This window comes from Triturus cristatus, chromosome 12 (assembly GCF_964204655.1).
Source record: "Triturus cristatus chromosome 12, aTriCri1.1, whole genome shotgun sequence".
NCBI lineage: Eukaryota > Metazoa > Chordata > Amphibia > Caudata > Salamandridae > Triturus > Triturus cristatus.
In genome coordinates, this window is record NC_140595.1 from 818,053,142 (window position 1) to 818,075,219 (window position 22,078).

Consider the following 22,078-nt stretch of genomic DNA (forward strand, 5'->3'; position numbering starts at 1 on the left):
GTTTTATTTTCCCTACTTGTGATGCTAATGGTGATGACAGTGGCCCGATTGGCCCTGTCCTGTATATAATCCCCTGTAAAGTAATATCTAGTGCCAGGTGGCACAGTGTATATATGTGATTGCATTCTAATGTGTTTTATGAGTAATACAAAGGCTTTTTTTTATATAACCTTGTGTGTAGTTTATTTTGTGGTGTGCCTAGTGTGTCGCTGCTGTGTGAGTGTGTTGCACAAACGCTTTACACATTGCCTCTGGGATAAGTCTGACTGCTCGTGCCAAGCCAGCAAGGGGGTGAGCAGGGGTTATCTTCTGTGTGTAACTCCCTTGTCCTGACTAGTGTGATGGTTTCTGCCTGGCAGGTACAATCCACCATTTTACAAAGCCAAGCTGGTTTAACTGTCCGCCTTTATCACTCCTCTTCCAGGTGCAGTATAATCCACCATTCCACCAAGCTAAGCCAAATTGGTTTAGCTGTCCGCCTTTATCCCTCTTCTAGATTTGGTATAACCCACCGTTCTCTCAAGCTGAACCAAAGTGGGTTACCTGTATGCCTTAATCCCACATCCAAATTTGGTATAATCCACCATTCTACCAAGCTACACCAGGTTGGTTTAACTGTCCGCCTTTATCCTTCTTCCGGATTTGGTATAATCCACCATTCTACTAAACCAAGCCAAGCTGGTTTAACTGTCCGCCTATATCCGTTTTCCAGATTTGGTATGGTCCATCATTCTGCCAAGCTAAACCAACCTGGTTTAACCGCCCACCTTTATACCACTTCCAGGTGCAGTGCAATCCACCAAGCCAAGCTAGTTTAACTGTCCGCCTTTATCCCTCTTCCAGATTTGGTATAACCCACCGTTCTATCAAGCAAAGCCAAATTGAGTTAATTGTCTGCCTTAATCCCACATCCAAATTCGGTATAATCCACCATTCTACCAAGCTAAATCAAGTTGATTTACCTGTCCGCCTTTATACCTCCTCTTCCAGGTGCAGTGCAATCTACCATTCTACCAAGCCAAGCTGGTTTAGCTGCCTGCCTTTATCCCACTTCCAGATTTGGTATGATCCACCATTGTACCAAGCTGGTTTAACTGTCCATCTGTATCCCTCTTCCAGATTTGGTACAATCCACCATTCTACCAACGTAAATCAAGTTGGTTTACCTGTCCGCCTATATCCTTCTTCCAGGTGAGTAAAATCCACCACTTCCCCACGACAATAGCAAACTTCAGCCATTCCCAGCCCCGCCCCTTTTCACCATGAAGATAACACACAGCGCTCTATAAAAGGCTGAACAGAACCACGTTTATTGGAATATTTCAGTGCCAACAAAACAAACAGTTTTGAATTTCCTGTGTATGTCCCTTGAAACCTTGGCCCCTCCCCCCGGAAGGACTACGCCTAAGTATCAAAAGAAGAATTAAGGTTCATTGTCCAGGCTTTCGTTGGTTTCTCTGAAATGGAAAGATGTGGTAAATTACATAATTGTGAAATAAATATATGTACAACCTCAACACAAATGTGGTAAACAAATAAAAGAAAAAACATCCCCCTCAGCCCCCAAGCTTTAGATAGAATGAGGTGTAACTTAAAATACACGTGTCAATAACTTGACAGACAGCGCATATCTTCAGACATTTATTTCTGCTTTTTTGAAAAGTTGTTTGTATTTGAAAAATATGCTGAAATTGTGATATATCTGTCCATTATGCACAGGGTTTGTGAGTTCCCATTCTTTCTTGGCCTCTCAGTGGAGGCACTGTTTATGAGAAGGTCATGATGACGTGTTACATCCTAAGAGACTGCCCTCAGGCGGTAAACATCTTACCATAAAAGAGACAGGTCTCTTCAAATATAAACACAAAGCCAACGCACAAGAGATCTCGCCCACCATTAGACATCCTCCTGGACCCTATTGCTTAGCGACATCTCTCTTAGCATAAGAGAGCGCCACCCATCCCTATGGACTCTGAAGAGAGGCCAGGGATGGAAGGGTCGCAGGGTTTGTTGGGGGCTGCATTGCACGTGGCAGCACAAGTAAGTTATTATTTGACAACCCATTTCACCAGCTCAAAATCACAAAGGAATAAATATGCTATATTAAATATAAATACACACATTTAAATAAAAAGAGTAAATACAGCTTACTAAAGTGACATGAGTAAGAAGCTCCTAGGCCTTCCTTCAGAGCCCAGAAACAAGCCCGCCTTCTCCCGGGAAGTGGGCCAAGCGCCTGGCTCCTTCACCCTCTCTCAGTGGTAGCTTATAATATTAATACAGTACTTGCAGGGTGTGGAAAGAAACCATCTCATTGGCCGCAGCGTGGGCAGAAACCTGACTGCCTCCGTCCCAGCCCAATCAGCTATATCCAAGGCCGTGGCCTATCCAGAAATCTTCCAGGATTGCTAAAGGGCTTTGGTGTGGCCGAGAGTGGGTGGACCCCACCCCCAGCGCCCCTCCCTGAACATTCCATACTGCCCCCAGTTATGGCCCGATCACTTCGATGCTTCACACACCTGGCCCCACCACAAGCCCCCACATCTGGCCCCACTCTAAGCCCCCTCCACCTGGAGCTGCCACGGGGCACGGGTTCAGTGGACGTCTTGGCACCTGATAAGAAAAGAGGTAATGATGTCATCTCTGCGCAAAACCAACCATCAAACCGTGCAAAACAAGCTTTGGCAAAGCAATCTCTTGGCGGCAAGCCCAGTCAGCTGCCATAATTACAGGAATCTGGAGAGAAGCCGGTGAATAACTCGCGTGGGGCGTGACACGCCTGCCATGACGTCACACGGGAACGGGACCAGGCTGCGTGCTGCTTTACACCAATTATCCCTTGATCCCAGAAGGGTAATCCCGGGGCCGGAAGCAGTACAGACAGGTCTGATGTGCACCGCTGAAAATGAAGGGGAGAGCGGAACTCGGATGGAGAGAGGTGTGGGGGGCGAGCGAGGGGAGACCCAAATTTAAGAGCGAGGTGCGTGTATGGAGAGGGGGGAGGATTTATTTACTGCCAGACGCAACAAGTGTGTTCCCGGGCCGGACCACTCCGTCTTCACCGCTCTGAATACTTTGGAGCGCTGTGTGATGGCGTTTAAGACCAGTACCTCCTAAATGTCCCCGTTTTCCCAAAAACTTCTCAAAAGAACCCCAATCTAATATGGCAAACCTGTCTACAGTTACACTACAGGACATTACCAAAAGCATCCATTGCTTGTTGCGAGCACAGACCCATGCGGGGTGCCATACCTTGTAAAACACTTGTCCGGGTGTCTTTACAAGTTCGAAACTGCCCCACTTTGCAAACATAGCCCCTTTTTTGGCTATCTGACTCACTGACGGGGGGCACTTTTATTCTGTGGCCAGGGCATTTTGTTTGCCCTAGAGCCTCCTTCAAAGAATGGGGTAGTATGTGGGACACCTTCCCCAAACAGTGACCCCCACGGCCCCCTCCACCCCAACCAAAATATGGTGACAGTCCCAGCATCCTACAAATCCCCACCCACGATCAATTTCCCATCTCCCTCCTTTCTCCTTTGCTTTACCCCCCCCCCCTCCCCCCTCTCTCTGCCCTCAGCTGTTCCTGCTCTTCCGGGTTTTCAGCTCTCTGCTCCCTCTTTCTTGATTGGCCAGCAGTCCCTCCTGCTTCTATTGTTTGTTGACAGCATCCATCGCCGTTTCCATAGATACCAAACTGTGGCGAGAGGAGAACAAAGGATGGGCAAAGCAACCACTCCTCCTCCCGGTACCCACCCCACCCCACCCACCAGCAGCAACAAACAGAAACCAGCCAACAGAAACGATATGGACACGAAAGGGGACGTTTGCATCAGTTTCCCTCACAAAACTCCCCCCCCCCCCCATCCCTACTTCAGACCTAAGATTACTTTTTGGTTGGTTTTCAAGGGCCCCCGCTGACGCATCAGGCTAAACTCTGTAGTTTTCTTTGTTTTTCTCTCTACTGTTTTTAAAAGGTGTTTCCCCGTTTCTAGAGTTTTCGGGAAAGGGTCAAATTCTGTTTTAAAGCATCGCATGTGCTATAATCCAAGGAGGGAGCGGTGCTGCTTTTTGGGAGACCAACTTCAGGTCATGGTTGGACAGGGAGAAAAAACTGCCCCCGGTCGTTCCCTCCAACGACCAACCCCAGAGAAGCAGCCATGTAAACAATTAAATACTGTCAGTTTCACAAACAAAGCTCACATTTGAATGGCAACAGAGAAAAGAGTAAAACACCATTAAGAACTTGTTTAGAAGGAAAAATGGAGGAGGCTGGATTTGAATTAAAAAATTAGGCCAGGCCCCAACCTCTTTTAACCCTTCCCAGTGCTGAGAATAACACTGTTCCCCTCCTCCCACATTAACACTTGCTGGAGCTTCTCTCGAAAGACCCCACAATTGATCCAGGAGTCCAATCCATTTTGATCTCTGAATTCCCAGACTTCCTTCCTCTGGTTCTGGAAGTGTCACATGGGTGTGCCCTGGGAATGCCACCCAGGAGAGTGCCGGAAAGGGCAGGATCGGGGACTGAGGGCGCTGGAATGTCAGTCCACAGTGATATCCATTGGAATGCCACCTAGGAGAGTGCCGGAAAGGGCAGGATCGGGGACTGAGGGCGCTGGAATGTCAGTCCACAGTGATATCCATTGGAATGCCACCTAGGAGAGTGTCGGATCGGGGACTGAAGGCGCTGGAATGTCAGTCCACAGGGCTATCCCTTGGAATGATATCTAGGAGAGTGCCGGAGAGGGCAGGATCGGGGACTGAAGGCGCTGGAATGTCAGTCCACAGTGCTATCCCTTGGAATGCCATCTAGGAGAGTGCCGGAGAGGGCAGGATCGGGGACTGAAGGCGCTGGAATGTCAGTCCACAGTGCTATCCCCTGCAATGCCACTCAGGAGAGTGCCGGAGAGGGCAGGATCGGGGACTGAGGGTGCTGGAATGTCAGTCCACAGTGATATCCATTAGAATGCCACCCAGGAGAGTGCCGGAAAGGGCAGGATCGGGGACTGAGGGCGCTGGAATGTCAGTCCACAGTGATATCCATTGGAATGCCACCTAGGAGAGTGTCGGATCGGGGACTGAAGGCGCTGGAATGTCAGTCCACAGTGCTATCCCTTGGAATGCCATCTAGGAGAGTGCCGGAGAGGGCAGGATCGGGGACTGAAGGCGCTGGAATGTCAGTCCACAGTGCTATCCCTTGGAATGCCATCTAGGAGAGTGCCGGAGAGGGCAGGATCGGGGACTGAAGGCGCTGGAATGTCAGTCCACAGTGCTATCCCCTGCAATGCCACCCAGGAGAGTGCCGGAGAGGGCAGGATCGGGGACTGAGGGTGCTGGAATGTCAGTATTAACACAATGGTCTCCAAGAATCCCAGCGGGTCCCACAAGGCACAGTGCGGCTCTTTGGGGTTGAGGTAGACATCCATAAGTGTATCACACACCTGGAAATGGACTCCATGGTAGCTGTGGTGTCCTGGGTGCAGAAGTGGAGTCACACCTCAGCCAGACACTTGAAAAATCTTCAAAACTTCAACACAACAGCTGCTCTGTCCAATTCTCCTGCATAGAAACCAACAGAGGCACATAGGCACACCGACCCGGCAGGTGAACCCATCACCATCGCACGTGTCAGGGGTCCCAGGTCTGGAGCAGACATCAAGGGCCTGGCCTTGGGTTTCTCACAAGCATTCTCTACTTGATTTTCCAGCTAGGAAATCTCCATCCATGTGTGCCAACAAGGAAATGGGCCATTCTTCTTAATGTCCATTGGGCACCAAAATGCCAGCCTGCACCACAGAGTCAATGGCGGACAAACCTGAGCGACCTGGAGTTTAGAATGTCTTCTGGGTCAGGGAAGATGGCGTCGATCCGGAAGCCCTGGCTGAGAGCGAACTTCAACACCTCCTCGATGAAGTCTCCAGCACAGGTCAGCTCATGCCCCCCGGGCGATGCCCGCAGCGGCCGCAGCTTCTGCTTGAGGTACTCTGAGTTGGGGAGGCTGGCGGGCCGAGGTGCCCACTCCAGCCGGAGGTGGTGGTCTCTGGCCTCCTCGGGATGGGGGGCTGGTGGGTCCTCGGGGGCGCCGCTCAGCAGACGGTCCCCCATCAGCCCCAGGAAGCCCGAGTCGGTGCAGAAGAGGTTGGCAGTGAAGGCCCGGAGGTGGCAGGTGGACAGGTCATAGTTCTGGCAGCCCTTCCTGAGGGTGAAGTGCAGCAGGCGCTGCTGGCACTCCACGTCCACGTGCAGGATGGCATTGGTGGCGGCTGCCCTCTCCTCCTCGCGCCTCAGCCTGATCTCCTCCATCAGGGGCCGGATCTGGTAGAAGTCGGCCTCCCGCTCCAGCAGGGCCAGCTCCCGGTAGCCCTCGGGCAGGTCCAGCCGGTCAAAGCGCAGGAAGTTCAGCACGTGCCGGAAGACCTTGCCGTCGCGGTCGATGAAGAAGGCCCCGGACTCATCCCTCTGCGCGGCCCACGGGCCCCGGAACATGGCCCCCAGCATGGAGTCCGGGAAGCGGGTCAGGGTCTCCAGGGTGGTGCTGTACTGCTTCCCCCCCACGTTCAGAGTCACCGGGCCCCCGAAGGGCACCCCCCTTTTGTCGGGGTCCAGGTCCCGCATCTCACCTCTCTCCGTGCGCTTCAGGCCCGGCAGGGTGAAAAGGGCACTTGGCAAAGCACCAGAACAGGCTCTCTAGCGCTCCAGGAAGGAAGGAAGCCAAGGGTGCTTCGAGGCGCAGCTCGGCAGGGCTCTAGGCGCTCTGGCACGTCCAGTAAATAAACACGGGTTCTCCCGGCTCCAGGAACGAGGCTGAAGGAAGCCAAGAGTGCTTCGAGGCGCAGCTCGGCGGGGCTCCCAGGCGCTCTGGCACGTCCACGGGCCCCTCGGCAGGACGTAAATAAACACGATTCCTCCCGCTCCTGGAAGGAGGCTGGTGGTTTTATATTAAGCACAAAGGAGGCGTGGATCCCCGATGAGTGTGCCGGTTCGGCTGCTTCCGTCCTGGTTTAAATTGAGGTTCCTCCCGGCAGACAGAGGCTGCCCTGCCTCCAGGAAGTGGGCAGGGCTCCTGTGCCCACGCAGCTGCGCCTCCACCCGGGCACCGGGACCTCTCCGCGGCTCGTCCCTGGAGTGTGCCAGCCTGCGCCGATGGATTCTATTGTTGGGGTGAGGCAGCCGGAGAGAGATTATGGGGGCCGGGCCTGGGGGAGGAGACACGGCGACACTCACGTACACAGGCCTGGGCAGCGGCTGGGAGGAGCTGCCCGTCTGTTTGTGTCTTCACCTAGTAGTCAGGGAAGCGTTTCACGGCCAGGGAGGGGGGCACCAGGGCTCTCGCTTCCTCTTTCCAGGAGCAGCTCAGCCCCGGGCAGTTCAGGGCTCTTTATTTATATAGTAAGTTGTCCCCAGGAGCACATTTACCCTGTGTTTCCCATCTGCCACTGTGTCACTCCCACAGTCGCTCCTTGCGCTCTGCATCGGCCAATTTGCTGGTAATTCCCAGGTTCCAAATTGGGGAGTCCGTGGTTTTGTGCTGGGTGCACCCAGGGCATGGAATGCTCCCCCATTACACATTAAAACCCGGCCCAATCTGTTGGCCCAGGAAGGTGTTAAAAACACTGCTCTTCTCATCCTGTTAAACTTTCTTCCTTGGCTTCTCTCCAGCTTCTGTTTACTCAGCTAGTGCCAAGACGCCCTTTTTGGGTAAAAAAGCGCTTTATTAGATAGCTCATACGTGCCCTCCACCGTGCCCCTGCCCCTCTCTCAAAGTATGCTCCTTTGCTGTTTTCCCTTTATCCTTTGCTCTCCCCTCTCACTCTCTCTTCTCTGCCTGCTCTTCCTGCCTCCCTTAGCTCTTCCCCATCTTTCAAAGGGTCCCAATCTTCCTCCATTTCTCTTCATCTCTCTTCTCTCATGTATCGTTTCATGCTTGGCCCGCTGTCCTCACAGTCTCTTCAGCAGCCCCTGCTCCCACCCACCTGTCTCTCCCCTCTCCCCTCTCTGCTCTTCCCTCTCCTTCCTGTCCTCTCCCTCTGCACCCCACTTTGTACCCCCTTCTCTCCCTGCTTTCTCTATTGCTTTCTCTCTCCAAGCTGTTCCTACTCTCCTTCAAGCACCCGATTTCATAGCTCCTATTCCATGTCTTACCCCCCACCCCCATCTTTCTCTTCTCATGCCCTTCCCTCTCCTTCCTGCCCTCTCTGGCTTCACACACTGCTTTGCTACTACCCCCTCCCCCTGCGTTCTCTTCCCCCAACAGTCTCTGTCCCTACTCTCCTTCAAGCACCCAATTCCATAGCTCCTACTCCAGGTCTTACCCCCACCCCCATCTTTCCCTTCTCATGCCCTTCCCTCTCCTTCCTGCCCTCTCTGGCTTCACACACTGCTTTGCTACTACCCCCTCCCCCTGCGTTCTCTTCCCCCAACAGTCTCTGTCCCTACTCTCCTTCAAACACCCAATTCCATAGCTCCTACTCCAGGTCTTACCCCCACCCCCATCTTTCCCTTCTCATGCCCTTCCCTCTCCTTCCTGCCCTCTCTGGCTTCACACACTGCTTTGCTACTACCCCCTCCCCCTGCGTTCTCTTCCCCCAACAGTCCCTGCGCTCCTTCCCTCATCTCCCCATCGTCGTCATTCCTGCTCCAGATTTTATCCTCATTTCCATCTCTCCGAAGTTCCTTCTTTCCATGACTGGTCCTCTTCCTCCTCAGCAGCTCGAGCTCTCTCGACTTCTCTCTTCTCTGCCCCTCAGTTCCTGCTCTCCCTGTTTCTCCCTCCTGTCTTCATCATCACTACTTCCTGCTTTTCTAACAATCGCGTGGTGTTGGAGTTTTGTGTGTGCGTGGATGAAATGTGGAGTGGTCGCACGTGAGAGGAGAATGTTTGCGTACAAGTATGGATCAGTGAGAGTTAGTATTAGTTGGAAGACCTGGAGGAAAGCTGAGTATGTCACTACCAAAAATTGTAAATGAGATTTATGAAGCCACTCAAGGCCACCTTCCATGGCCCACAGCGCAAACTTCTGTGTTGCATTACTTTACGCCAGGAAAGCGTTTCCATGTGCGTTGCATGGGTGTTCCCACGCAACATCCATGGACTTTGACGCATTCCCAAATTTACGAAAACAGGTAAACCTGGGAAGGCTCCAAAAAGATATGCCTCCCCAGGAGAGGTGTAACGAGGAGAAATATCTTTATTTATCCTAGCTACTTCCTCTTTCTGCAGCCCACATATAAAGAGGAACAAGCATTGGCATAGCCAATAGATCTCGCTTTTGGGACCTTATAAGTGTTTAGCCATGCAACAGTTGCATAACTAAATACTTATAAGGTCCCAAAAGCGAGACCTATTGGCTATGCCAATGCTTGTTCTGATTTCATATAGTCTTCGGAGAAGCACGGAGATCGATTCAAAAAGCGCATACTAAAAGTAAAAAAATTATTTAAAAAAGGGAGCAATGCGGAGGCAGGCAAGTATATATTATTTAACACAAAACAAATAGGTTTGCTATGTAACTACCCATTCTATAATCAATTCACAAACATTGAACCTGCAGTTTTGGGAAAATGGAATGAAAAGTACAAAAACAGAAAACTAGAACAGACACGTGGCCCGACAAACAACTAGCTGCCATGGCGCTAAAGATAAAATTCTATATGAAAAATTCACCAAGAGCAGGAAAAGTACTAAATGTAAGTATGGGGGAAACCGTGAACAATGTCAGTTTCGTGCACCCACTGCTGGTATTGATCCAGTGTTCGAGCTAGAAATCATAGTTATGTGCCGGAAGTATATTCACGACTAACTTTACCTCGAATAAAATGGACCGTCCAGTAATAGAATCTCTGCCCTTCATATTTATCTCCTTAATTACAGGGCCCAAAATAAGCTGGTCATGGCCCTGAGAGACAAATATCAGCTGCTGACGATTGCTGTGATTTCTACGTCACGAGTTCGAATCGCAGCAACACCACTCAGTCTTCCATGGTCATTACACAGAGTGCTAATCAACTGAGTACCAGTACATTAGATACTGAGTTTAGTACTACGATGTATGTTCGGCTGTTTTGAGAAGGTCTAACTTCATTGCAAAAGCCCACAACCCTCTCACCCAGCCTCCGCCCCCAAATCTCAGCACCTGGTTTAAAAAGCAGTGGCAAAGCCAATAGGTCTTGCCTTTGTGATAGACTGGCTTTGCCAATGGTTTTTAGAGACCCTGTGCAGCATGATTAAAGAAGACAAAAAAAGAAGCCAATGACTGCCCTTGCCCTTGTCACTTTGCATCTGCACAGGTACATGCATACAAAATAATGCAAACACTTTATTTTTAATTTATCAATTCTCTGCTGAATTTGTAAAAAAAAAAAAAAAGAAGAAAACAAGCACTGTCAATACCAATAGGTCTGGTTTATTTATAAAGTGCCTTTTGTATCAATGATGGATTCAGGCACACAATAAATCATCATACATGCACTCTGTCACTTATTTTTACACTCACGCATCCATTCATTCATCCACTGATTGATTCTTGCATTCACCCTCTGACACAACAATGTAAAACCCCCCAAAAATATGCAAGATCAATAAAAAAATACGAGTAGGAAAAATAAAACATGCTGCAGTCTAAACACGATGGGTATTTGCTTGCAGTAACGAAACGAAACACAGCAGCGAGTGTTCTTGCAGAGGCACTGTAAATAGTCTATTGTTTTCAAGGGCCAGCATGGCTGCCACATGTAGAAACACGTTTACTATCGCAGAATGGTAAAAAAAATGCTACTCAATGGACACAAGGTTTCCATAATGGACTCTTGGTTTAGAGGAAGTGACCACAAGGGCTGGGGCACACTGCACATGAAATGAGTACCAGGCATGCTAGGACTGACCGAAGAGCAGTCGTTACACCTTAAGAAACATTACAATTAAAAGAGGAGAGGCACAGAAATGAAAGGGGAAATATAAAAGGAGCAAACTGAAAACTAAAGGCCTGGACATCCAGCCCGGACACAGAAGCACTCCCGTTTTCTGGCGGATCTGCTCATGTGATCAAAAAATGCCATTCTTCACAGGACAAGGGAGCCAATGACAGATGTGGACTGAACCACTAACACGTGGACTGAACCACTACCCCGCGACATACAAGGTCACGTATGGAAGCAGAGTGAAAACGATGCTCAGACGGTCCAAGGCCAGAACAGAGCTGGCCCAAAGGCCCTCTATGTATCTTTATGGATATATATATATTTATGCATGGATGGATGTATTATTTAATGATTTTTTATTACAAGATTCTGGCAGACCGCTAAGAAGAGATTCTAGCAAGAATTATCATAGTGTAAAATTCATGTCACAAAATAACTATCTGTAAGCTTCCGTAATGAGAAATAACAATCAATCCTTAAATGCCTGGTGGCTAACATATGGTTTTCACAATTAATATGCCGAGCCTTCTGCGTTTAGCATAGCGTTTCATGATAAACAGATCTGATCTATGGGATCGGGCTTATTTTCCCTACTGAACCAATCTGGCCTCTAGTTATGATCGTTGGCTGATCACCATCACCAACGAAGGCCTTCTGTACAGAGCGTAAGCTTTTCAAAAAGGCACCCGCCGGCATACAATCATAAAACTACACAGTACGCAAAAGTACAGTCGGGAAGCAAAATACTATGGCTCCTAAGAGTGCCTAACAAGGATTCTAACGGCGCAATTCTGCTATTCCCACGGTTTTTCAGAGGGGGTAACCAGCACCAAACCCTTGCCTACTACAGTAAGAAGTGAGATTCCATGTAACACAATACCTACATGTAAGCTTTCAATCAGAGTAATAACATCCTACCGTTAAATGCCTATAAACTACCACACGCATTTCACCATCTATATGTGAGGTCTACTGCTTTTATTGTTATTTTTCATTATAAACAATTGGGCCTATAACCTTTATCATTGACTTGTCACCATAACCAACTCCGACCTAGTGTGTTGGTCATAAGCCTCCCCACAAGGCTAGAATAAAATTACAAATATGTTCAAAATGTAGCTGTCAAAACACTATGAAATACCGTCTAATGGGGCCTAATAAGGAGTACCATAGTGCAAATCGTCTATCCCCATGGTATGTTTGGGTGGGTCACCAATACCACAACCTGTGCCTACTTTGGTTATCTGTGACATTCCATGCAACAAAATACCTGCCTACAGGCTTTAGCATTGTGTAATAACAATTCACCATTAAAAGCCTATTGCCTCAAACAAATGCTCTTTACACTAAGAAAGATAGGCCTACTTGTTTTGCCATGAATTTCTGTTATAAACTGATCACACCGAAAGAAGCTGACATCAATTTTCCCAATGAAGCGATAAGACCTCTATCCTTTATCCGTGCCTTGACACTTTATACAACAGAGGCCTACTGAAGTGCGCATAAACGGGCAACCATCAAGTAAACATGTAATAAAATTACAAATATGTACAAAATTACAGCTGGTAAAACAAAATATACCCCTTCGCAATAGGGGGCTATCAAGAATCCGCACAGTGAAATTCTACTCTCAGGGTTAGGCACAGTGGGCGACCAAACCAAAGCCCTTGCTTAGAGCGGTAATATGTGAGATTACATCTAACCAAATACTGTTCCACTGCCTGTAACATAATGTGATAACAATCCACTATTAGAAGCCTATTGGCTTTGTCATATGCTTTTCACAATAAACAAACTACGCTAGCAAGGAGTAAGGAGTTCAGACAGATGGAAAACTTCCACTCTGCTGTTACAAAAAAATATTCATGAGCTGAATGAATGAATAAAGTAATGCCCCATTGCATTCTAATTGGTTGCACTGACATAAAACTCTATTGTCAACATCAGGAGAGCGAAACCTAGGAGCAGGAGGAAGCATTAGGCAGGACATGCCACATCAATATGCTCTACATGGCTAACATTTATATTCATTGCTTAATCAATTGATAATATACTCCAAAAGTGGATGTAGTTACCAAGTTTGCCATTCGGCCAAGCTAAGAACACTTTATGGCATGTTGCACCTACTGCCTCCCCAACGGAATGTAAAGAACAGAATGACTGTAAAGGCTATATGATTTTAATGCCGTGGTGTGAGATGGGTACTCAATCTAACGCAAGCACAAGCTGGATAAAACCAGTGTATCAATGTGGTGGTTATGAGGTTGGGAATACTTCTAGGGGGTTTTGTGTTGGCATAATATTTGTCCAACGTTTTCTGCCTGGGTCTGTATTTGGGACTCCAGGGGAGTGTTGGAGTGCGATGGTCTCTTACCCTTGTATGTGTATTATCCAATTTAACCATGCCTTAGATGAGGTGGTGGAGGTATTTTCCAATTACTAATCACAGACTTACAAGCCGCTGTTAGGAGACTATCTAGGAGTAATATATCATTTGTAGATCTTACCTTGACCAGCGACTTTTTATCTGGCCAATCCGGGCTGTCAATGCTTTCAAAGAAGTGGAGCTCCAGGCAAACAACAACATTTGGGGGACAATTTTTTATACCCATCCAAGCCGATATAAGGCAAAGGGGAGACGGGACATTAAACAACACAAACGTTGCAGTAAGGAGAATGATGGTAATTTCATGTCCAGGAGCGAGAGAATGGTATTACCCCAGTAAAAGAGAAGAGCAAGAAGGAGAAGATTTCTCTTAAACAGTGGCATGATGACAGGGCAGCTAAGAAGCAAATCGAGATGGGGTGAACCAAATAATTCAAACACAGCATTCACAGCTGACAGCGCTTTGCACCAACAATTGACGATATGCAGGATCGGGACCGTGTGAGTCACAAAGGACAATGGCCCGCAGTGATAAATAATTAAAGTCAAAACCATGAAGGCTTATTGAAAAATAAGATTCAATACAGAAAGCAAAATGGTAGTTAAGACAGTTCTATTGATTTATGAGCTCTATTTATACTGATCTAAAGTATAAGATCAAATGGCAAACTGTTACAGAGTCTTCCTTGATTAAAGTGAGCGAAAGGTCGGTCAAGGGTCTGAGAAAGGCTAATGTAATTCAATAACAGTAACAAAGGCACGTGGTGAAAAATTCAGCAACATTTCAAACTACAAAGTCAGCAAGAAGATCGAGATGAAGCCTGCCTCTGGAGAATAGGCAAAAAGTTCTGACATACATCCCAAATAAGGCACATATTATAGATACAGAGTAGTATGTGATGTGAAATGACACTATATGGCTGAATTAATAATGTTACATGACAAAAACCAATCAACAATGCCAAAATTGTGTTACATAAAACAGACTTCTCAAGAGACCACCCAAAATATTAAATAATAACGATGCCCTTTAGCCCTACATACAGGGGAACTTAAACGGCACAGATGAACTATAAACCTTTTAAAATTTAATGAACAAACAGTAGTGGTCTCGGGCAGCAAAAGCCTTTTTTATTCTGACACTACGAGAACATCTTCGGCTTCCTTCAAAGGTATACCATTGAATAGAATTTATCACGTACAAGCAAACAGCACTAGAAAATGAATCCCATTTCAAATATTGTATGTAAAAGGAAAAACACAAAAAACAGAAAAACATGCGTGTGTGAAGCTTTAAAAGCCACGTTTTCTTCAGCAACTTTAATATAGGCATCCGTGCAAACAGAGAAAAAGCCTAGTAAATTGTAGTTTTGCGGCCTTAGTAATGGTAATAATAACTTAGTCATGCTAATAATAACTCAAACACACAAATAAACAGTATTTCAATTAATACATTTGCTCTAACCTCAACCGGTGTGCGCTAAAAGTGTGAAATTAATTGAGAAGCGTTCGATGCTTGTCAATGAAGTGTGGGGAGACACTACACTTAGTGCTGACACACACAACCAAGCCCCCCCGAAAATATGCGGGGACCTTCCAGACTTTGATTTTGTCATCTTTGGAGTTTTACAATCGTGCACTCCACCCGAAGGTATCAGAGCGCTTTACATATTCACCAGCTGCGTTACAGACGGACATGTTCATTGTGTTCTGCAGAGAGTTGCACAGAATCACAGGCTGTTGAGCGCCCCTGGGAAACTCGAAACCGTGTACAAAACTTCGAGGCCGTTAGGCCACATCATCTCAGTGGAGCAAGAAAACCCTGAACATAGCTAGAGACAAATTATTATAATAAGCAACATTTGCTAACATATGACATAACTTAACTAACCAGTGAGGCGCTTCAATGCCAGATCAGGGCTATGAAGCGCTATACAAATGCATCTACAGTAGAATACACCGTGGTCTGAACTCAGCGCAGCTTTTACCTTGGCTGTGTACTAATCGGCTGTATCCTGCAATGCAGCCAAAGATCTGTCACTCTCCGGTAAGCTATACCACAGAAGTTCATGTTAGTCAGATCAATTCATATTTTGCCTCAAATATTTTTTTTACCTAGAGCTGCACACACGCGCTTCACTTGCAGCAGCACTGAAAGAATCAACGTTAAAAACGTGAAAAAGTGTTCGGCTGTCCAGCAGTATGCTTTAATCTTTGTTTACATAAAACGCCATAACAAGGAACAGATGAGAACAACTGCTCCGGCAAGTAGTGATGAAAGAACCATATGGACAGAAGCCATGGTATGAAAAGCGTCGAGTCCACTGCAGCCAAGAAAGCAGAACCAGCCGTGCGGCCGCCAAAGTAAAAGTAATCGCGGTAAAGCGCGGCCCGCGCGCGCCCGCGCACATGCACTGTGGCTCTAGGCTGGCCTGGTAGCACTTTTTGGAGCCCTCTCAATAAGTCCCGCCAGACCAGCGCATGCGCTGGGTCAGGCGAGACCTAAAAAGCCTCAGGATTGTTTTATACAGGAAGATGCTCATTCCTGCACAAAATCCTGCCTACAACAGAGGCACCCTTCCTGGATTATGGCTAGGCTGTCAAAACGGCACCAGTGCAAGGGAACAGGACAGAATGCACAGTATTGCATAAATACGGCGCAATCCTGCCCTTTCCCTGTGACACAGGGCAGAGCAGAAAGATGACTTGCTGCATTTCCCTGCACCACAGAAGTCATAAATATGCTCCTAAGTCGGCTTCTTTACTTCCCTCGGCTCTTGTGATCCTTCAGAGGGTGCACTTTAACAAGCCAGCAGAAGCACTTACTCTAGAGGAAGAGCGCAGCCTTAATCGCAGAAGATCACGTCGTTGAGCACCAGCTGTGTAGGATGGACCATTTCTGGTTGAAGTGGCAGCTTTGTCTTTCACAGGCTCCGTGGGAAACCATCAGTGTTAGAATGGTCTAAATTTGTTGTGTGAGTGTTGTATTCATGCAGCTGTTATGGACAACGGCCATAGCTGCGTTCATCTTGAGTGGCTGCTCACGCACCATCAACCCACATACTTTGGGTACTACATGAGTATATCACGAGTCAATGTCCTTGAACATCACTTGTAACCCTTGCAGCTGTGATTAGAGTGTGCATGCCGAGAGCCACTTGGCACGAGTATCCATATCTGGCGGCCATTTTGGGGGAAGAGCATGGTACAAAGAACAGGTGAGATCAGGGGAGCCGCTTCAGGGGGGGTGTTTGGGGTGTTACACCCCCCTAATAAATGTACTGTCTTGCAAATAGTAGGAGCGACAGGTGCTTTCATTCAAGTATGTTGAGGTGGTTGTCGGATTTTACCTAGATATTTTACATGCACACCCAGACAAAACATCTATACATACTCTCTCTCCTCTCTGTTTTCAAGTTCTTAAAACTGTTGGTTATTTTACAACATATTCCCTTCCCACCTCCCCTTAGGTTCCCTCATGCTCTGCTTTTCAAATAATGCATTTTAACATGACAGGCCAGTGTGATTGTCAGGAAATTTGAAGCTCACACCCAAGGGCGGCTCGTCTATTAGAGCGGAGGAGCATCACCCGCCAACTAAAATGCCCCCAATAGCCCCAGAGATGAAAAATAAAATGGTAATAAAGTTAATTACCACCAAGTGTCAGGGCAGGGCGTGTCTGCTGAGTGGCAGCAGTAGAGACTGAGTGGTGGGCTGAATGTGCACTTAAGTTTAAAGTGCGTATCACCCTTTGGCAGACTGTCTTGTAACAGCCAGCCAAACATTTGCACTTTAAGCCTCTCAACCCAGCTGTCTATGACAGCTGGGTTGAGAGCAAGCACAGGCCTCTAATGCCCCCGGGAGTTTTGAGAGAGTTCACTCCCTCTAATCCTGGCTCTTCTCTCATGCTGGTTAACAGCATTAGAGCTGTGCCAGGATTGGTTAAGGGAGTTGGCTGTGGCCCACGCTGCATACCTGAGGAGAGCGAGGAGAAGGAAATGTTGTGCATGAAGCAAGTAAGGTAAGTAAATGTTTAAATTTTATGTGCACCTTACGTGTAGTGTCCCGATAGTGCATTCACCTACCCAATTCCCATTTCCCTGCCTCCCTACTTTCCGAAGATGCCAGCCGCCACTGCTCACACAGATCAGAAGCCACTAGTTCACATTTTAGGTTCCCCGGAGAGGTTTGAATTTAACTCCCAATTTGGCAAGGTTAGCCTTTAAGCTGCAGGTTTTCCATTGTGCTTTAGAAAATGCGCCTTCGAGGTCGAATATTATTGTTGCTGGATTGTCAAGGCTGCAGATTGGTGGCACGTCACCCTAAGTGGACGAGGGGAAAGAGTACTCATCTGTGGATCTAGCCAGTGGCATGGATGTTCTAGTTAAAGGGCTGCGGACGGGGACAGGAGACGGATTGAGATAACTTTGTTCCTTCTGTTGGGTTTTAATTACTATAATAAAGTGTGGTCTTGAGGGCCATAGTGGTATCTCGAGTACTAAGACGAAGGGAAGGGAGAATCTTAGGTGGCCCAGAATGTGTATGATGGTTGAAAGGTTTGTGAGGGTCTGTTAAATTTGATGGAGAAGGGATGAATTTTCCAAGTCATGCTGTCTGCCGGAGGTGTTTGTGGAGTCGCCAGACGGACTCTGACACAAGTTGGTGATCGTTTGATGGGCCCATTTTTGTTTATTCCTCAAAAGGAATCTTATTCTGTTGTATAGGTTGATTATTACTCAAAGTGGCCAGAGGTACGGATGGTTGGTGGTTCCAGAGGCCAAACATCTGGATCTCTTTCACTATGTTGGTGTTTCCAAATGCCACCAAGGAAATACTGACAGGTCTGGATGACATACTGAATGTCCACTATAATTTCCCTGTGTATGCCAGTTGCATCCCAAACATTACAAATGCCTAAAGCAACCATGCAGCAACTACTGGATATCACTCCACAAAAAGTAATGTGAACTCCTGAAAGCCGAAGTGGAGACGTCTTTTCCAGTTCAGGAATTAAGGTGGACCCATGCGAAGTGCCCAACATCAAAAATGCAGCCTGACTTCAATCATTAGCGGCAGTGAGGAGCTTTCTAGGCATGGAGGCCTACGGCAGAAGGTTCATACCAAACCTCACGACCCTCATGTAACTATTGAGGATGCTGACAAAGACTTCAACGGTAAGGAGATGGAGGCGCACACAACAAAAATGCATCTGAGGCCATCAAAAGCTCCCTCCTGCAGGACTCAGTGACGGGTTACACTGACTCGACATGCAGTCCTGAAGTGATACTGTATGTAAGCCCTGTAGGACTAGGAGCAGTCCCGATGCAAAACCAAAGCATAGATTTATGGTGCACCCACTTTCACCTGTACTTCTAAGGACACCAATTCAAAAATAACCATGAATCACAAACTACTATTTACCACTATTTTTGGGGATGGTACCACATTTATCATCTCAAATAGAAAAATAGACTTTAGAACTGCAAAAGTACCGGTTCTCGCAGGCATATGGCCCAGGAAGTAACAACCCGGTGGACTGCTTATTCCATCACACTTGTCCAAATGCACCTGAGCGAATGTCCCACCATGCTGATACCGATGAATATGCATGCCTGAAGGTGCTCTAGCTCGAGGTGATCACATATGACATATATTGAGAAAGCAAAAGACACAAAAATGATGGACGGAATGCACAACACATCAAAACATTCACCCCCAGTCTAGAGATCTGGGTTAAATCTATCGTTCTTTGCTCACTTCGCCACCCCATTTTAGACCCAGCAATATGCAAATCAGTCTTGACCCTGTGCCTCATGGGTGCAGTCCAGCCCGAACTGCCAGACCAGATCCTCCCTGGACCGGAAACAGGCATCCTAGGACCACTTTGGGGGTTTCACCCCTCATCAGCCAGGCAAGCTTGAATCTAGGGGCACAGTGAGCCCGGGACCCACGTCTGGGCATACCCAGCGCACTTAGGGCGAGAAAGCAAAAGACACACAAATGATGGACAGAATGCAGAACAAATTAAAACATTCACCCCAGTCAAGAGATCTGGGTTTAATTCCATAGTTCTTTTTCTCAACATGCCACCCTAGTTTTGACACAGCCTTATGCAAATCAGTCTTGACCCTGTGCCTCATGGGAACAGTCCAGCCTGAACTGCCAGGCCAGGTCCACACATGACATGTGACACGATGCTTGTCTAAAGAAAGCCAAAGGAGTGACAGAATGAACCAATGGAAGACCTTCCTCACTGATGTTCTTGACAAGGATGAACTGAGTAACCTGTAAGTCCAGGTACCGTCAACTGTCAGGAGTGAACTCAGCTGCGTGGAGGCAGTGGCTCTGCTGAGAGGGGAGGGGCTGGTCATTCCATAATCTCTTCCATATCATGTGACACATCGTGTGCACAAGGTGCACAGAGTAGCCGCAAAAACGAACGCCAGACTCAGAGAAGGTCTGAATTCCTGGCGTGGACATTTTATAGACCAGGTGGTGAAAGAATATCATTGGTGTCAGTTGGAGACAGCCCCAAAATGCAGGCTTCAGTCATAACAGATGAAGGAGGTGAAGGCCATGCTAAGAACTGAGGGCCGACTTAGGGTGCCTTCCAGATGGGAGGAGCCTATTGGTAGTCACTGTTTCCAGTGGTTGAGACCGTAGCATCCAAGGCATTGGAACATGTACACCTTAATTTGGAAACTATTTTCAGCATCTTTGGACTACTACAAACAGTGAAGTAGAATTCCACCAGTACATGCAATCCCTCAAAATATAACACACAAATGTTATGTCCCGGTTGTGAGAAGTTGGCCTGGCATATGCTGTTCCTAGTTATAGGGACACCTTGCACCAGTCCAATTCGACTCCTATTGATGATAGGTTTAAGACAACCTTTAAAGAAAGCTATCCTAGTGGTAGCTGTGGAGAGCAGCCTTCAGGCTAAGTCTTGAAGGAGTGTTAAGCTTATTGTTTTACCATAATAACCTCTTGAATGACCAAATGAAAGAGTAGCCCACACAGGTATATATATAAAATATATGTATTTATTCTAGACAGAATCCCACAGTCACTTTATGTGGCTAGTGGCAAAGTTACACTTCAAACAAGCATTTATAAACACAATAAATAGCACAGAAATCAATGGGCCCCAGGGGGGGACCAAACCATATACTAAAATAGTGGTATAAGAACCACGACAATTCTACAGGCAATGCCTAGGGCATTCAGGATCGCTGGCCCCTTAAGAATCCACCCACAGTTAAGAGGAAGGGGACCCACGGGGGGCGTGTGCAGTGCGAGAAGTTGCTATCGGGATCGCAATGTTAGCCTATGGAGAATGTCGCGGTTGAATAATTAAGGTTTAAGGACACTTCTAACAACAGTACAAGGTTAAGGCTTGAGACTTAAGGCTTTGGAGAGCCCACCACCACGGAAGTACCGAAGTACCACTGTTACCTGCCCCAGGGAAGCCGGGTGCATAGGTCGATTCTGGTGTCGGGTCGCGGGCTGATTTTCTATGGAAAAGGAGTCCAAACTGCTGCTAGCTGGAAGTGTCGATGAAGTCGTGAAGATTAAAGTTGAAGAAAAGACAAAGATGAACCTGAAAGCAGAGGGGACAGAGTCTGGGTCACAGCACAGTGACCAGGGAGCTCACAGGAAGGAGCTCGTGGATGTCGGGTGCTTCAGGTGTGGAAGGTACAGCTGGGCTCTGCAGTCACGGGCTCCGGGAGGCTTCAAGGAAGGCCAGCTTCTGGAGGGCGACTGTCCCACGTCGGCTGAGGGTCGCTGCGGTGTTAGTGTCCCGATTGGATCCACTAAGCATTGGCAACCGCAACCCACGCAAGATGAACAAAGCAGCTGCTGGTGCAGACCCACGTGGTCTGAGGGTGCTCTCCTTTGCAGGGAGCGTAGAGCAGGCCTGGAGCAACCAGGGGAACTCTTAGAAAAGAAGATTGTCCTCCGTCAGGGCCCACAAGTCGAGAGACAAGGGACCGCGGAAGGCAGCAAAATGGAGTGCGTAAAAGAGCTCCCACGGGCCACCGGAGCGGGCCAGGGAGCTGAGGGTCGGCACAAATGCTGCTTGAAGGTTGGCTCAAGAATGGGCCAAAGCACAACTTCCCCACTGGTCGGGGTCGTGTGCTGGACAAGAGGTGGCCGGTGTCTCGGGGTATGCGGGGATCTCGACACCCACGTGGTCCAGGGTGCTCAGACTTGCTGGGCACACTCACAGGACGCTGGGATGCACTGGAGACCCACCTCGAGGTTGCTGGAAGGCGTCGAAGGTCGTGAGAGCAACGAAGTTCCAACCAGGTATCTTGTAGTCTTTTAGGTGCCTGCCAAGCAGGGGGATAACTCCTTTATCCCAAGGGAGATTTCTTCAGTCAGCTGGGCAGCAGCTCGTCGAAGGTCAGTTCTGTGAAGTCCTGTACGAATCTAAGGCTCTAGGGCAAAGTTATTCCCATATATCCCCAAGATTAGGGGATGGTCCAAAAGAGAGCTTACCAATCAGAGTAGAGGCGGGAAAGGGTGGCTACACCCACTCCCCTTTGTGTGTTTCCCGCCTGGGCGAGGGGCAGGACGCCCCTGAACCGGTTCCAGGTGGTGTATGCAGAATTGGGGCTCTGCAGCTGCCTACGTGCAACTCTGAAAGGACATTTGGTGCACCCACCCTGTTCCAATCCACATATCCTGTCTGGGGAGGTGCTGGCACCTCCCTGCCACAGGAGCCCTATTGTCCAGATGGCGAGGCTGGGGTTTTCCCCAGCAACA

The 22,078-nt window shown here is 48.0% G+C and overlaps 2 protein-coding genes across 2 annotated transcripts in view; both read right to left on the reverse strand.

Moving 5' to 3' along the window:
• TMEM95 (transmembrane protein 95) overlaps positions 1–22,078 on the reverse strand; it is a 552,801-nt gene that overhangs the window by 454,999 nt on the left and 75,724 nt on the right. The gene's annotated exons all lie outside the window — the stretch shown is intronic.
• Positions 1,287–7,184, reverse strand: KCTD11 (potassium channel tetramerization domain containing 11). The gene has a single exon (XM_085638439.1). The coding sequence runs from the start codon at positions 6,616–6,618 to the stop codon at positions 5,803–5,805; it is 816 nt and encodes a 271-aa protein (XP_085494565.1). The 5' UTR covers positions 6,619–7,184; the 3' UTR covers positions 1,287–5,802.

What these genes read in the sequence shown, in the direction of transcription:
- KCTD11 (XM_085638439.1), bottom strand. Translation starts at nt 6,618, where the DNA reads ATGCGGGACCTGGACCCCGACAAAAGGGGGGTGCCCTTCGGGGGCCCG.